The 16,923-nt window shown below is 37.8% G+C and overlaps 1 protein-coding gene across 1 annotated transcript in view; it reads left to right on the plus strand.

Annotated features, from left to right (window-relative positions):
• WDR17 (WD repeat domain 17) overlaps positions 1–16,923 on the plus strand; it is a 1,021,977-nt gene that overhangs the window by 987,546 nt on the left and 17,508 nt on the right. Inside the window, exon 27 of the mRNA XM_044062517.1 lies at positions 16,484–16,585. Coding sequence (XP_043918452.1) covers positions 16,484–16,585 — 102 coding nt within the window. The remainder of the gene's footprint in view (positions 1–16,483; positions 16,586–16,923) is intronic.

Below are 16,923 nucleotides of genomic sequence, written 5' to 3' on the forward strand. Positions count from 1 at the left end.
TGCAGCGTTTGAGTTTCACAAGGGGTAATTGGTTGGACTTGCAATGGCACACAAGGGCATTTAGCCTAGTACTGACCTATGAAGACATCTGAGCAGCTTTTTTTTTTTCTTTTTATACAAGGGTATTTGGTTTGGTTATTTCTAAGCAAGCCTGGATTTTAAGGTCATTTCTTTGTGTTACTTTTTCATAGCAACCAGCTTTCTACTTCAATCTGAGCTCATTCTGTGATGGTGGTAAACTTTTCTGTAACTTTCTTCAAAGGTTTGGATACTGGATCTGTCCTTGAAGCTACTACTTGGTCCTCTGTCTACACTTTTACTAAACATTACAGATTGGATGTCATTTCCAGAGATAGGCAGGATTTGCCAGGGCAATCCTTCCTTTAAACTGCTAAAAGACAGAGATAATTTTATTCTGAGATTAGGTGATGGAATGAAAACATTTTCCTTTCTCTTACTGGTATGTTTAAAGTAATGGGGTATAGCTAGCCGAGGGAGGCTACCCCCCAAAAAACTGTTTTAGTTATTTTATTGTTTTCAGTAGGTTTGCTGGATGCCATTATGTTTAGTGGTTGTAATTCCGGTGTACTGAATTTAATTATTTATTTATTCAACTTTGTCAGTGTAGTAATGCTGTACGTGTCATGCTCATCAAACACTTATTCATAGCAAGAGGACCAGTGAGCAAATAGCCATTGTGGTAAACAACTTAGCCCTTATTAACAAGCAGAGTTAGCCCACACCACATCAGTGTGGAAAGCAAAATAACAATTACTGATGGTGCTGTGTAGAGAAATAAAAATATGAAAAAGAAAAGGAAAAATATGCTGCTGCAGAAAAGAACAAGCACAAGAAAGGCATCACTGTCAGTCTGAGCTCAGCCTGAGAAAATCCAGTGCAGTTACTGTGTAAGTAATAACGTTTGGGTTTTCAGTTACTGTATAACCCTAAATGATCTTGTGGTCAGGATGACACAATCAGGAAGGTAGACTAAGACTGTAGAGTTGTGACTGGCACCCCACCAAAAAAAAAAAAAGAAAAAAAAATGAGTTTCTTCTTTTTGGGGGCTTATTGGCTTATTGAACAGGAAAGCGACATTTCTAAGCAATGTGCTCCGAGTTCTCTAATTTGAGCACTAATGTTTAGAAAAATGGAAGGGTTTCTTGTGTGTCTTGACAGACTCTCAAAGTGCATGAGAATTCATCTGAGGTATCCTAAAGCATTGTTTCATTATAGTAACAGATGTACAGTTTCTGGAGTCACTTTAAGGCATATATGCCCTTCATGCTTCATACCTTACCATACTAATGTGTAAATGTTCTAAACCTTCATCTTTAGGTATAACTGTAAATAACTGCAACAACAAAAAGCTAGCAAGTACGGCTGATGCAAGGCAACCAAACTAGTGTGCATCAAAATAAAGTGCCAGCACCCAAGATGAGCTGAAATGAATAAATTTATTATAGAAACAAGTGAACTAGACCGGTTTCAGCATATAGCTTTCTTCAGTAGTATAAAAGGAAACCCTGGCAGGAGCCAGTAATTTATACACAAGTTTCAATAAAGAATATGACATCATTTCCTGTCTTAGGAAAAAATTAAATAGTTACCATAAATCCATACAAAATAATGGTTAACAAAAGATGAAGTATAATTAATCAGAACCTAATTAATAATGGTGTCTAATAGCACAAACAAGCTGAAAATGAAGTGCAAATAAATATGATTAATCGAATAGAAAACTTACAATTTATCATTTAGTCCTGGGGAAAAAAGGCCCCCCAATTTAATAATCCATTTTCTTTCCTTGTTATTGAGTATGTCGTGCCAACCTGTTTTGAATGACCGATTGCCAATAATATGATCAATAATAATACATGAGAATTTGGCTGTAGGATGGTTAATAGTATGTCTGTACAAAGCATTTGTAATGCGTGCATTTCTAATATCCCCTAAATGTTCCGACACTCTAATCCTGAACTGTCTGGAAATCTGACCCACATAGAAGGCTTGGCAAGTACATGTAGCTAGGTAGACAACCCAGTCCGTGCTACAGTTGCCAAATTCATATATGTTGTATAATTGTCCAGTGTTCCTGCTGCTGAATGTTTTAGTTTTAAACATATAGTTACAGAAGCTGCAATGCCCACATGGATATGATCCTATTACTTTGTCCCCCGTTAAAGTTCGTTGATGAGTAAATGTTTCCCTAAATTTTGTTTTCTTAAAGTAAGAAAAATGTGAACCCAATGTCTTTCCCTTTTTGTATGAAAATGAACATCTGTTGCCCAAAACGTCATCCAAGTCATTGTGAGATTTTAATATATTCCAATGCTTGTTAACTATCTCTGAGAGTTGAGCGGTGTTTCTCCCATATGTGGTAACAAATCTCAAGATGTCCTGTTGATTTTTGCTGGAATGCTGTTGATATTGCAGTAGACTGTCTCTTGACTGGTTTTGTGTCCAACGCATAGCTGAGCTGACATTGTTTTTAGTGTACCCCCTTGCCAAAAATCTGTTGGCCAAGTCCTCATGGTGCTGCGATAATTCTGGTTGGGAGGAGCATATCCGTTGGAGGCGTAAAAATTGAGATTTTAGAATATTATTAATAGTGTGTCCTGGATGAAGACTGTTGGCATGTAGCAAAGAGTTATACTGAGGGAATTTGCTGTATACAGATGATTTAAGGGTGTTGTCTTTCTGACGATGTAAAGACACATCTAAAAAATGCATCTCATTCAGATGATAATTCACAGTAAATTCCATTCCCCAAATATTACCATTGAGATGTTCCACAAACTCATGTAGATATTCACTACCTCCTTTCCAAATAAGCCAACAGTCATCCAAATATCTTCTCCAAATGTCGATATCTGAAATGTATAGATTATGAAGCTCATCATAAATTATATGTTCCTCCACATACCCCATAAAAAGGTCCGCATAAATGGGTGCAAAAGAAGCACCCATTGCTGTACCCTGTATTTGACAATAGCAGTCCTGTTTAAAATAAAAAACATTTTTGGACAAAACATGTTCAGCCATACAGATGAGCAATGTATTGGTACCAGAAGGGTAAATGTCAGCTTTGTTCAACCAGTATTCAAGTGCAGTTAGTCCAGCCCAGTGTGGAATATTCGTATATAATGATTTGACATCAAGAGTGCACATCAACCAGTGTGGTTCTAACTGGGAGTCCGATATTATTTGTAAAAATTCCGTAGTATCCTTGAGTCTTGCTCTAACTAGTTGTAGCAATGGTTTAAGTTTCTCAGTAAGGAATGCTGACAAGGGTTCCGTGAGTGATCCTATCCCTGAAACTATAGGTCTACCTGGTAGTTTGTCAATAGATTTGTGTATTTTGGGCAACAAGTACAAATATTGTTTGGCAGGATCCGAAACGGTCAGATGACATAAAGTGTTGGCTGTAATAATCCCTTGATCAACCGCCTCTTGTAGAAATTGATCTATTTCTTTTTTAAAGTTAGAAGTAGGGTCAGTGGGCATTCTCATGTAGTGATGAGGGTTAGACAACTGTCTATTTCCCTCCTCCCAATAATAATCGGAATCCATGACAACGACAGCACCGCCCTTGTCAGCTGGAAGTATGACAATGTTTGTATTATTTTTGAGGCAAGTTAGGGCTTGTTGTTCTGTTGAAGATAAGTTATGTCTTATAGTATTCTCTGACCCCATATAAAAATGTAGATCCTTAATCACGGCTTGTTGAAACACCGCCACATTTTTATCCATCGGTGGATGGAAAGTAGATCTATGAAATTTGAATTCAGAAGATCTTTGAGATATGGTTTGCGGATCTTGTTGCCTGAAATATAATTTAAGGTTAATTTTTCTGCAAAATGCTATGGTATCAGATACAAAAGAACTTTCATCAACAAAAAAGCCAGGGATGAATCCAAGTCCTTTATTAAGTAGTGTTAACTCATCAGATGTTAAAACATGTTGAGATATGTTATGTATATTGGTAAAACCATTGTCTATTTCGTTATGGAGAGAAAGAGATCTTCTAAGCTTTGTACCCTTGTGTTTGCGCCCCCCTCTGTGCTGTTTGTTCCTAAAGGGTCAGTGGATGTGCGCCCTCTTTTGGAATCAGGTGAGATGCAATTAATTGTAGATTCTGTGTCCGTGGTAGATGATTCCTCACCCGAAGTAATAAAGGATGAGACCCCTTTTTTGAGTATTGATCTGGGTCTTTTTCTACCGGCAGAGGAGAGGTTCTTAGTGCCCTCAGCAAATCTCACACCCCTATAGGACTCAAACTGTCTACCTTTGTCATAATCTTCCCTATCACGAGAGAATTTGTGTAATTTTTTGGTCTTGAGATTATTTTCAAGAGAAACAAGTTCTTTGGACAATTTGCTCAGATTGTCCCTGAAATTGGCCTGTTCCTCAAATTTTTTCAAATCATTGCATATTTTCTCAACATCTCCAATGTTAGTTTGGACTGTACGATCATAGAAGGAAGCCAGTATATTGACAAATGACATTGAAGCCTCCTGTTGGGCGTGTTGCCAATCTTTTAGTAAAATGTCATCCGGTGTATTAACTCTTGGTTGTACCTTTGACCTAAGGCCTCTAGGTGAAATCTGTTGGTTCTGATAAGCGTTAAATAATTTAGAATGCCATATATTTGTCCGTAGGGTTTTAACTTTTTTACCCAACTGGCTAAATAGTAAATTGCAACCGTCAACTGGATCCAAATTCTGACATTCAGTAAGGCCAGTCTGTGCTGTTTTAATACCAAACACTTGGATGTCATCCTTGTCTGCACATAAGCCAGACAAAAGTTTGTGTAGATCCATGACAATAAGTTGCTGAAAATGAATACAGTCCAACCTGAGAGCTAAAACTTACTAATTAGAGGGACAGAAAAATAACAGGGACAATGCTGAGCAAAAACACCAAAAGAAGTCCATTTATAGTTCAAGTTTGAGTCCAAGGTAAGGGAGAAGCCGAGAACTCTGGCAAAGTAACCTTAGTCACAGATCAGTCAGCAGTAAATCTGGTGTAAGAATAAATCGTAAAAATGCATGAGGGATACTAATAAACCACCCTAATACCACTAGACAGATGTTGCTTACTGAATGCAATATTGATTGAAAAAGAGGGTAAAATTCCCAAGATGGATACCCAATGGGTAATACTAGCTGTCTGTGTTAATAATTTAAATATATGTCAAAGCAGTAAATCACAATCTTGGATGCTTGTATCACAAACTGTGTATATTATCCTACAACCAAAAAGTTGAGGAACATCCTAGCTGCGTATTAAAGTGTAAGAAGAACAACCGTGACAAATGTGGGGCATGAAAATGAGACCAACCAAGGCTGGAAATATAGAGCCAGATGGTACCAAAGAGCACCTCTATTCAATGATATCTAGAATATATAACCTTGAACATCCAAGTAAAAAATATTGGTACAAATCTGTTCTTATTTTAAAAAAACACAATGGGAAATGCAAATAAAGTCCCTAAAATAATTATTATGCAGCTATCAATTCTTAAATCAGTGACAATATTCCAAATGCAAACTGAATAGTGGACATATACAAGCGTCAAAGAAAAGGTTGAAAGTATGTATTGATAAGTAGTCTAAGAGTCAATGATTGTACTAGAACAAATGGCTTGCTATTGTAAATACAAACATAATTAAATCTTCACAAACACAATGGTGTTTCATATCCAGCCACCAAAGGTAGATAGTAATTATTAGTCAAAACTAAGAAAAAAGCTCAAAGAGCTTATGCACATAAGACCAAAAAAATATAAAAAGATAAAGGTTACCAACAAACTGAAATGTAATATAGAGTCCAGAGCTGTGAAAGCACTTAGTAAATATTCATACATGAAATGATGTTACTTATAAAATATTAGAAATAATCATGTAAATACATGAAAAAATTAACCTCTCAACCACAAAAGTTCAATATCAGTTCAGCGATAGTGTTCAGTGGATAAAACCAAAGTCTGAAAAGAAAGCAAGCCGTCGCCAACGAAGGGAGACAAGATAAAATGTACCTTTAAGCCAAATCAGCAGGCAATGTAGTCTTCTCTCAGTTAGGATAAAAAAAGCACTTGAATTCACCCAAAGAACAGACAAACTCCAAATATATGTTTTTTCAAAACAGCGTTGATGGAAAAAGTAATAATCCCAGACAAACGATTCCTTAATAGGCAGTGAACATCCAAAAACGACCGATGAACATAATCCAATGTAATATATGTTAATTTTCATACAAAAAGGGAAAGACATCGGGTTCACATTTTTCTTACTTTAAGAAAACAAAATTTAGGGAAGCAGTTACTCATCAACGAACTTTAATGGGGGACAAAGTAATAGGATCATATCCATGTGGGCATTGCAGCTTCTGTAACTATATGTTTAAAACTAAAACATTCAGCAGCAGGAACACTGGACAATTATACAACATATATGAATTTGGCAACTGTAGCACGGACTGGGTTGTCTACCTAGCTCATGTACTTGCCAAGCCTTCTATGTGGGTCAGACTTCCAGACAGTTCAGGATTAGAGTGTCGGAACATTTAGGGGATATTAGAAATGCACACATTACAAATGCTTTGTACAGACATACTATTAACCATCCTACAGCCAAATTCTCATTTATTATTATTGATCATATTATTGGCAATCGGTCATTCAAAACAGGTTGGCACGACATACTCAATAACAAGGAAAGAAAATGGATTATTAAATTGGGGGGCCTTTTTCCCCAGGACTAAATGATAAATTGTAAGTTTTCTATTCTATTAATCATATTTATTTGCACTTCATTTTCAGCTTGTTTGTGCTATTAGACACCATTATTAATTAGGTTCTGATTAATTATACTTCATCTTTTGTTAACCATTATTTTGTATGGATTTATGGTAACTATTTAATTTTTTCCTAAGACAGGAAATGATGTCATATTCTTTATTGAAACTTGTGTATAAATTACTGGCTCCTGCCAGGGTTTCCTTTTATACTACTGAAGAAAGCTATATGCTGAAACCGGTCTAGTTCACTTGTTTCTATAATAAATTTATTCATTTCAGCTCATCTTGGGTGCTGGCACTTTATTCTGATGCATAACTGTAAATAAATCTACTACATCAGTTGTCACAAGAAACAAGTCATTAGACCAAAGCTCATGTTTAAGCCTACCCAAAAAGTCCCAGGAGTCGAGAAATATTTATATTTATTAGAACAAATGGTAACAATAGAGATTTACAATGTTCTAATAGTAACTAAACCCATAATCCCCACTATTCTTAGTATTCCCAAAGTCCATAAAAAACAAGAACAACCCCCTTTCAGATCAATAGATACTACATCATGCTCAAAAACTGATCCTATTGCAGTTGTTATAGATTGCTGGCTTAAATTCGTACCCAGGGGAGTACCTCATTTAATTAACTATTGTAGTATGGTAAGGTTTACCAGTTTTTCTAGTGATAAAATAAATTTAATTGGGGAAATGATGTCTTCAGGTTTAGAAAACAACTACATCTATTTTGAAGGAGAACTCTACAAACAAGTACAAGGAGTGGCAATAGGGGTTTCTTGTGTCCCCATTTATGCAAACTTGGTTTACTTGACTGGGAAAACAAATGTATTTTCCGCTCTAAATTTTATGGTTTTGTAAAATTATATGTGAGACTTTTAGACAATATTTTTATTTTATGGAGAGGATCCAAAGAAGTAATTATTAATTTTGTGGTTTATTTGAATAGCACTGTGATGATCCACCACTGGAACAGTAATCAAGGAGCCCAAATCCTCACCACTGGCACCTGTGGAGGAATGTTCACTGGGAGGATAATAGATACACACACAGTATTTCCAGATGCAGCTCTCTGCATCAAGTGCAGTTTCCCTTAAGAGCACACAGGGACCACAGTGAGTCTGGGGCTGGTTTCACCCTCTTTCTCCAGATCCCCAGTAAGACTCCTCACTGGCACAGCTATAGAGTTGAGATCTCAGCTGAGTGACCAAGCCAAGACCTCCAGCACCCTCTCTGTTCAATCAGTGCTTCGTGTCCCTGCTCAAGTAGCTGACACATGCATTCTTTGAAGTTTGATTCACACACACACACACACACACACACACACACACACACACACACACACACACTTGGTAAAGGCTTGCACAGGTTTACTAGCTATGCCCCCTTCTGCCCAGACTATAAGGTAGTTACCACTACCACCAGTCACTCCTTATCAACTACTTTAGGGCCCTTAACAAAGGGTGTTCAATTTCACCGTGTTCTATTAATACTAATACAAATGGTAGTTTGACCAAGAGCAAGGCTGTGACCCACACAGTGTCACTAAATAAATATGCAACCACTCTCAAAATGTAAATATCTCTACACAGATCAGTCACAATAAAATGTTTAAATATTTTTAATAATAAATAATTAAAGAATAAGACAATACTATATATATATATATATATATATATATATATAGATAGATATATACATACACAGTGAATTCAGAGTTCAGAATCACAGGAAATATTTAAAATAACATTGCAGTACAGGCTCACACAAATAAAGGAAAAATAAAATCTAAACTAAGCTTCGCTATATTCCTCACTGTATCTAAGAGAGTTAATATACCCTAATAACTTACTTAAGAGCAAGGCAGATGTGGTGAATGGTTCTTGTTGTTATTGTCAGGTCCAAAACAGAATGTAGAATGCTCTGTCTTACTGAGAGACTTCTCAAAATAAAATCTAAAATGTTATTGCTGGGATAGCTTGCAGAATGGCATCACTTCTTGTCATCTGAATTCTAGTTCCCAGGCAAACCCCCCACTGCTGGAAGCTGGCAGTATTTAGCATCTACCTGTAAAAATACCCAGACAAGGGCTTTTGCTCATATCTTTGGCAGGTGCTGGACATCATAAACAATTAAATTCCTTCATGCTACCAAAGTGGCAATTAGTTTGCCCCAAAAGACAACACAGAAAGCTTTCTAGTACAGGCTTTGTGTCTCAAGTTGCATTGGCCTAGCCTATAAAGTAATTTAATTTCAGATATTTTTCTAAAGTTTGCTGAGCTGAGGTTAACCTCCTGTATTCAAGTTTCCACTGTTAAAATATATACATTTAAACAGTTACAATAGTGCATGTAAATTTCTGTTCTCTTCCAGTAGAGTACACTGTGGATACATTTTAAGCACAAGCACTCTACAAATATCTTTTCAACACAAACATCTGTACAAAGTAGTTTGATATATGTATGACATACAGTTCTAATACATTTGTAACACAAGCATCTTATATGACATACAGTTCTAATACATTTGTAACACCAGCATCTTGTATAAATTAGTTTGATATTCACAAATTACATAATTATTTACAAAATTCTAGCTAGCTCTGCTGGCAGTACCTCTTTTCATTACAAGCACCTCAATTTTTTAAAATTCACTTTTAATTACAATTAAGATGGTATTAATTATCTTGATACCATTATAACAAAAACAGATAATGGGTTTAAGTCCAAAATATTTAAAAAAAAACAACCTTTAGTAATACCTATTTGGAATTTTCTAGCTGTCACCCACTTAGCCAAAAGAAAAACTTAGTTAAGGGACAATGAATACGTGTTACCACAATGACGTCTCATTTAATGATGTCCCCGATGAGTTAGAAATTGTGTCAAATATGTTCTTAGTGAGGAGTAACCTATTCACATTGCTAATGACATCTGTAGGTATGTACAATCTCAATGGGTTGTTAAATATAAACCCCTTTTAGGTGTGGGTTTACCACCCAAAGGACCAAATGAAAATGAAATTAATTTTGATACTGCTTTCATTTTAGAATACGGGATCTCTTCAAACACTCCAAACTATGTTCAAACATCACCAAATTTAAATTTGGCATACTAGAAAGATTTTTAGTCAGTCCAAGAGGGGGCAATCTGAATACAGTTTTAGAGGTGAAAGAGCTTAAGTGGCAAGTTAGATTAAATGCTTCACAGCCCCCTGGCCTTAATGATCTTATTTCTTTACAGCTGTTGTTGAATAGGAGATTGGCTGTGATAGGCTTTCAATATTTTATTGACAAATGGGATAAAGCTTACGCCTTTTTTATTTGTTCTTTCAATTATTTTTAAAATTATTATGTTTAAAGTTTTTACCTAGCAAGCTTAAAATGTGTTTTAAAAAAAACCTTTTAATGCAGTTTATAACTAACAAGCAGTTTGTAGCTATTTTGGCCCAAAGGTTAAAGGAACTTGTTCTTTTCCTTTTAAATTCTCCATTGCTCACTTAATTAATACAATAATGCAATTAAACTATTTGATGACAGTATTTCCTGTATATAAAGGGAATTTGGAAGGGGAATGTCATTCTGATGAAGTCCTAGGTATCAGGACAAAAATGCTGAATGATTTGTTTTTAATAATTGATGTGATGTATAATAAAATTAGTTTTTAACCATAAGACAGCATGACAGTACAGTGTTTCTTGGACCACCAGTGTCTGTGCTGCTCAGCTTTACTGGTTGCTTCATTTTACATTTAGTTTTTCATGGCTTGGATTGTTACTTGACTGGATTCTTTTATTTTTAGTTTAGTTAGTTAGTTAGTTAGTTAGTTAGTTAGTTAGTTTATATACCAGCATTTGCGTTCATTCTTCTGGATTTTTTTTTTGTATTTTTATTTCATATTTATGGCCAGCAATCAATATACAAGACAATAAGTAAACTTGCCTATAGAGTGTATAAGCATTAGTATGCCATCATGAAGAAAAATAAAAATAATTCTTTAATTACAAATGCTGTTCATTGTCACAATAAAAAAAAATTTTTTTCTAGTTGGATCATGTTTTTAAGAACAATAAACGTAAAGATTTTGCCATGTTGTTGGAAGTGAAAGTTGTTTGGCAGTTATGTCTTAAAGCCAGCTGTGATACTCTTAACAGTAAGTGCATTTTAGAAAAGAGAGCTTCCAAGCTATGACTTCTTTCTGTTTTTATTATGATTGATTGTCATGTTTGAGTGTTTGCAAATGCAGACACAGTATTTTAGGTTTTATTCATTCTGATGAAGTCTTTTATTAGTAAAGTTGAGGGCACTCAAAATGTTCATAGGTCAGCAATTATTTTTTCCTGTTTTGTTTGCTGGTTAGTGGTAAATGCATAGTTACTGCACTGACTCGCATCACACAACTGATGCAGCAGGCACACATAAGTAAGCATGCACTTGGTAAGATAATTTGAGACCACACTTATCTATGTCAGAAATCTACAAGAAGTATTATTCATATGCATACTGCCTGCTAGAGTAGCACCAAGTCACAAAATGTGCTGTGCTAGCACGTGCAGGGCAACACAAAATCAAATATATATATATATATATATATATATATATATATATATATATATATATATATATACAAAATGTAAGGAGAGATTACTATCTACTTGGGTCTCCAGATCCCTTATTACGTCTTCCGTATTAAGGGGACTGCCACCTATATGGTAGTTTGTGGGTACTTTGTTTTTTCCAAAGGGGATGACTATTCACTTTTTGGCATTTAGCTTAAGGGCATGATTTTGACACCAGGTATCCATCTCAGTGAGACCCTTTTGGAGGATGTCCGTGTCAGCGAGAGTCAGTTATAGCCCCTAGTTTGCAGTCGTCTGTGAATTTGGTCAGCCATAGTCCTCCTGTGCTTGCCTGTACATCTGAGAAGTATGTGCCAAACAGGAGGGGTCCTAGGACTGAGCCCTGGGGAACGCCACTTGTAACCGGTTTAGAGTTGGACCTAGCTCCCGAAACTCTCACCATGTGCTTTCTGTCCATGAGCCAGCTGGCAACCCATCTTGTGACATAGGCATTTATGTTCAGGCTGGTGAGCTTGTCTATAATACCAGAATGGGGAATGGTGTTGAAGGCCTTTGAAAGGTCTAGGTAGACTGTGTGTACCATCTTTCCCTCTTCTATAGCCTTGGTAACTGTCTCAAAGAAGTCCACCAGGTTTAGGAGGCACAATCTGCCTGTAACAAAGCTGAACTGGGTAGGATCCAGTGTTCGGAGGTTCCCAATGTCTCTGTTAATGAGTTCCATGATGATGCGCTCCATAGCCTTGCAGACCAAGCTAGTCAGGCTTATAGGGAGACAGTTCCCAGAGTCTGTTGTGGCTCCACCTTTGTGGAGCAGAATAACTGTTGCAGTGCGCCACTTCGTGAGTGCATAGCCTGTGGAGAGGCTGAGTTTGAACAGTGTGTTTAGGTGGGGATTAGTTCATCTTTGAGCTTGTGTAGGACGCAGCCTGGGACACCGTCCAGTCCCATTGATGCTGTGTTTTTGGCTTTGGAGAGGGCTGTTTTAACCCAAGTGTCTGTGATTTCAGGGGCTCTACATTCTTTTGGTATGGTTATGGGCCCTTTTGGGAGTGAGAGGGGGGTGAAGTTTGCACTGAACCTGTCTGCCAGGATGTTGGCGATATCGGTCAGTTCAGTGTATTTTGTGCCATTCTGCACTAACTCTGAGCAGATCTGAGCATTGCCACTTAGATTCTTGGCATAGCTAATGAATGCCTTGTGGTTATCTTTGGAGTCCTTGGCAATTTTTCTTTCCAAGCTCTCCTTGGATGATTTTGTGAGGGATTGTAGTTTCTTGCTGATACTGATCAGGGATGTCTTCCCTTCTTGGGATTTTACCCTTTTCTGTACCAGTTTCCTCCTTCTATTGTAAAGCTTGTTTATGGCAGGTGTCCACCAGACTGGTTTCCTTTTCCTGGAGGAGTGAGTCTTGATTTTGCTTGGGATCGCATGATCCATGCATTTTTGTAGGTGCCGGTAGAATGCATTAGTAAAGGATTTTGCAGCTTGGACAGCATAATCCTTTAGCATTGGGGTTTTGAAATGTTCCACCTCGGTCTTAAGTAACGTGAAGTTTGCTTTTGAAAAGTTTTTCACGGTGTTTTCCTTGTCTGGGGGTGGGGGCGGTATGTGGATATCCAGAGTGATTTGTTTATGGTCAGATCTAACCACCGAAGGGTTGAGCTCCGGTGTGGAACAACAGTCGCCCATGTTGCTGATGACCAGGTCCAATATGTTGTCACCTCTGGTGTGAGTGTTGACCAGTTGATCCAGGGTGTTTGTTTATAAATTCTAGGAAATGTTGGGCAAGGGAGTTAGTACTTGAGTAGTTCTCCCAGTTAATGTTTGGGTAATTGAAATCACCCAATATCAAGGTGTTTGGTAGGACCTTTATGTTTCCAGAAATGTGGAATGGGGGACCTGGGACATGGTAGGTGATCTGTAGAAAGCTACAATTTGAATATCAGTTTTGTCCATTGTTAGTTGCATGTGAGTGATCTCTGAAGCATTGTGCTGTGCCACTAACCTGGAGGTGTGGGTATCCTTGATGAATATGGATATGCCCCCACCATTTGTATTTCGGTTTGGGTTTTGTGGCCGAAATGTATGGTATGAGTTGTAGCCTAGTAGTGCTGGGGTGCTCTCTGGAGCCTTAAACCAGGTTTCTGTTACTGCACATATATCGATTTTCTCCATACTAAGGAGTGCCTCGAGTGCGTGCATTTTGAGGTTTAGATTTCTGTCATTGAATAGCATTACCCTCAGTTTTTTGTTACTTGTGCTATTTACGGCAGTGGGTTTGTCTTTTGAGCCTTGCCTAAAAAAGGCACTATGGGGTTGGCAAGAGCTTTGGCCAGTATTCAAAAGCCTAAAGGTGACAGGTGCAAGATGTCTCTAGTGAAGCAGTGTGGCTTGTCGAGCATGTCATCCCAGGCGGACAGACACTGGATCCCTTTTGAATGACACCAGAAACTTAGTCACTTGTTGAAATTAATATTTTTTTTCTTTATACTGTGGTATTATTCTTGGTGAGGGCAGGACGCTACTCAGGGTCAGGGTCATACCAGCCTGGGCTACGTGATCAGAGAGCTCTTCCATGTCTCTTTTCATGTAGTCCATGGAGGTATGGCTCAGGTCATTCACACCAACATGGACAATGACAGAGTCATATTTGTACTTGTTCTGGAGTGACCTGAGTGCTTGTGTTATGGCGGATCCTGGCACCCAACAGGCAGCTAACAGTAACCTTCTCCTTATTCAGCCTAGTGAGTGGGATGTCAGTGTGCCTGACTATAGAGTCACCTATTACTAGTGAGTTGGGTATGTTATTTTGCCTTAAGGGCTGTGATTGCATGGCACACTGGATTTGTGAAGTATGTTTCATGGTTTGTGTTGGGGGGTGGAGATTGCTTGGATGTCTGCTTTGGAGGTCTCTGTTGCTTTTGCAGATTTTTATTTAGAGCCTCTGAGTATGTTTTCATGTATTTATGTGTGTTTTTTGCCAGTGCTGGTTTAATGGGTCTATGTGAAACTGGTGGTGTGATGCAAGTATTTCCCTTCTCCTCTTAACTGTCTGATCCGGTCTTGGGTTGAGAGAGCTTAGCCTCCAGTTTGGCTGTATAATTGCATCTCTCGCATGTATTAGTATTTGGTGGTAGGAAGAGAGGGTTGTCTGTTTGATAATTACTTTGCCAAAGTGGTTAGAAAATCCTTTTTTGTGGCCCACCTAATCACAAAAGGGTTCACATCCAGATCAGAAGAGGTCATTCTGCCCCTCTACTCATCACTCATCAGACCCATCATAGAGTACAATGCCCCATTTGGGATGTACCTTACAAGACACCTGCAACAGCTGGAAAGACCTCAGAAGTACCTCACCAAGAGGATCACTGGCCTCAAACAGATGCCCTATGCAGCTCAACTGAATAAACTCCAGTTGTACTCTATTGCATACCACCTACTCAGAGGTGATCTCTGCCTGACATACAAGGCCATGTCCAACCCAGAATTGATGGACATGCTCCACCTAAAGAAAACCATATCCCCTCGTGCCACACGCTCTAGGGATCTAAACCTCACCACAACAATAAATAGGATGTGCTGTAGGGATAGATTCCTGTCTAAGAGACTTCCCATGCTTTGGAACAAGATTCCAATCTACATTAGGCAGAGCTCCTCACTAACACTCTTCAAGAGAAACCTTGACGAGTGGATGGGAAACAGAAAGTTTACCCTGGGGATCACTTCAGTGGCTCTGCTGGACAGAGGCACAGGGATCTAATCTAAGGGGGCAGTGAAAGCCAAAACATTCTGTCTAGGCTTATTAATGCCTTTGGGCAGATAGCCTAGTACCTAGCTATAAACCTATGAGCCTATAAAATCAAGATTTATGCCTATACTAAAACAATACCTAACAAGCAAAGGTTCTGCTAATTTTGTCTTCTTCCTTGGTGGTTTCTGCTACTTTTGGCACTGGTTATATTCACTTATATATTGTTAATGTTTCAGAATGTTTGCACTTTTAAGTTTAGTATGGTTATATGAACATAAAAGCAATATCTGGCTATTATACCTGCAATTACTGATGTATCATTAATTAAACAGTTATGAGTTGTTTTTCTGATTCAGTAGGAGTACTTGTTTATAGGCTACTGGACCATATGAATTGAAAACAAACTGCCCTAAACTATAAGTTATGCATTATTATTTCAATTAAATGTATGAAAGCTCTAATTAAACCATGCCTGGCTTTGTATTACAGAGAAATCCAATCCAGACTACCACACAGACAACCAGGGTTTGATTAGCAGGTCTGCCACTGAAGAAACCAGGCAGGGAGGGGGAAGAATGAAGGGGCATAGCCTGCTCACCTCACAAAGGGGTGGAGAGGGTTGTTATCACTCAGGGCACACTAAGTAGTAGATTTCCATAGTGGAGACAGAGGAGACCATCAATCATGCTTCAGAGGTAGGGACAGGAGAACCTGAGAGGAAATAACCCTGCTGAAGTGAGTGGATACACTTTGCTGCAGCCCATTGACAAATCCCCTCCCTGCTACTTTACTGGGAACATGTAAGGAATAGAACAGAATGAAAAAAAAAGGCATGAATTACATTGATGGCTTATGGAATGATGACTCCCCTGGTTGACCCTCACCCCAGTGATGGGGAACAAATGAGCCAATTAACTTTGAGAGGACTGATGATTGACAGATATGGTTCATTGAAAATTCAAACTTGATAACAAGCAATGACATAAAATGTAGGACAAAGAGAGGAAAAAGCATCCAGTTAAACAATACATTGCTTGAGAGCCTCTTGTTATAAAATTGCATATCCAGAGATAAAGGCAATTCAACTACTTTTTTAAGTATGTGCATTTTGTGTATATGTTTTGATGGCATCAGAAATATGAAGTCTTTATTGAGGTGATAGTTTGATCAGTTTTATTTATTTACTGATTCATTCATTAATTGGCTGATCTAGTTGCTTGACTGTTGATACTTACAGCTGATATGATGATGTCACCATTTCTGACTTTACTGAAGAAATGTGTTCATTGTTTTGAAATATTCATTTAGAATAAATTCTGCTCAGCATTATACATCTTTTTTTCAGGATGCGCAATGAATTACTTATACTGTGTGGTTATACTGGTGCACTACTAGCTATCAGAAGACAATATGCAACTATCGTGCCTGCACTTTATGAATACACAAGGTAAATATACCACATTTTAAAATGATTAACAGAAACAAATCAACCAGTTTTATATAATACAAAATACAATGCATTGCTTTTACAGCGTATGACAGTTTAAATTCACACACTGAATAATGATATAGTTAATGCTAGTTCACCATACCACAGATACAGGATATTAAGTTACCTAGATTTAATCTCATAGTCTAACAACAGCGTCAGCTTGAATTCAGTATGTGCATGTGTGTGCTAGTGTGTGTGTGTGTGTGTGTGTGTGTGTGTGTGTGTGTGTGTGTGTGTGTGTGTGTGTGTGTGTGTGTGTGTGTATCTGTGGTGCGGGGGATCACAGTTTTTGT

Source organism: Protopterus annectens, chromosome 2.part1 (genome assembly GCF_019279795.1).
Source record: "Protopterus annectens isolate FY-2018-M chromosome 2.part1, PAN1.0, whole genome shotgun sequence".
In the NCBI taxonomy this organism is placed as follows: Eukaryota; Metazoa; Chordata; order Ceratodontiformes; family Protopteridae; genus Protopterus; species Protopterus annectens.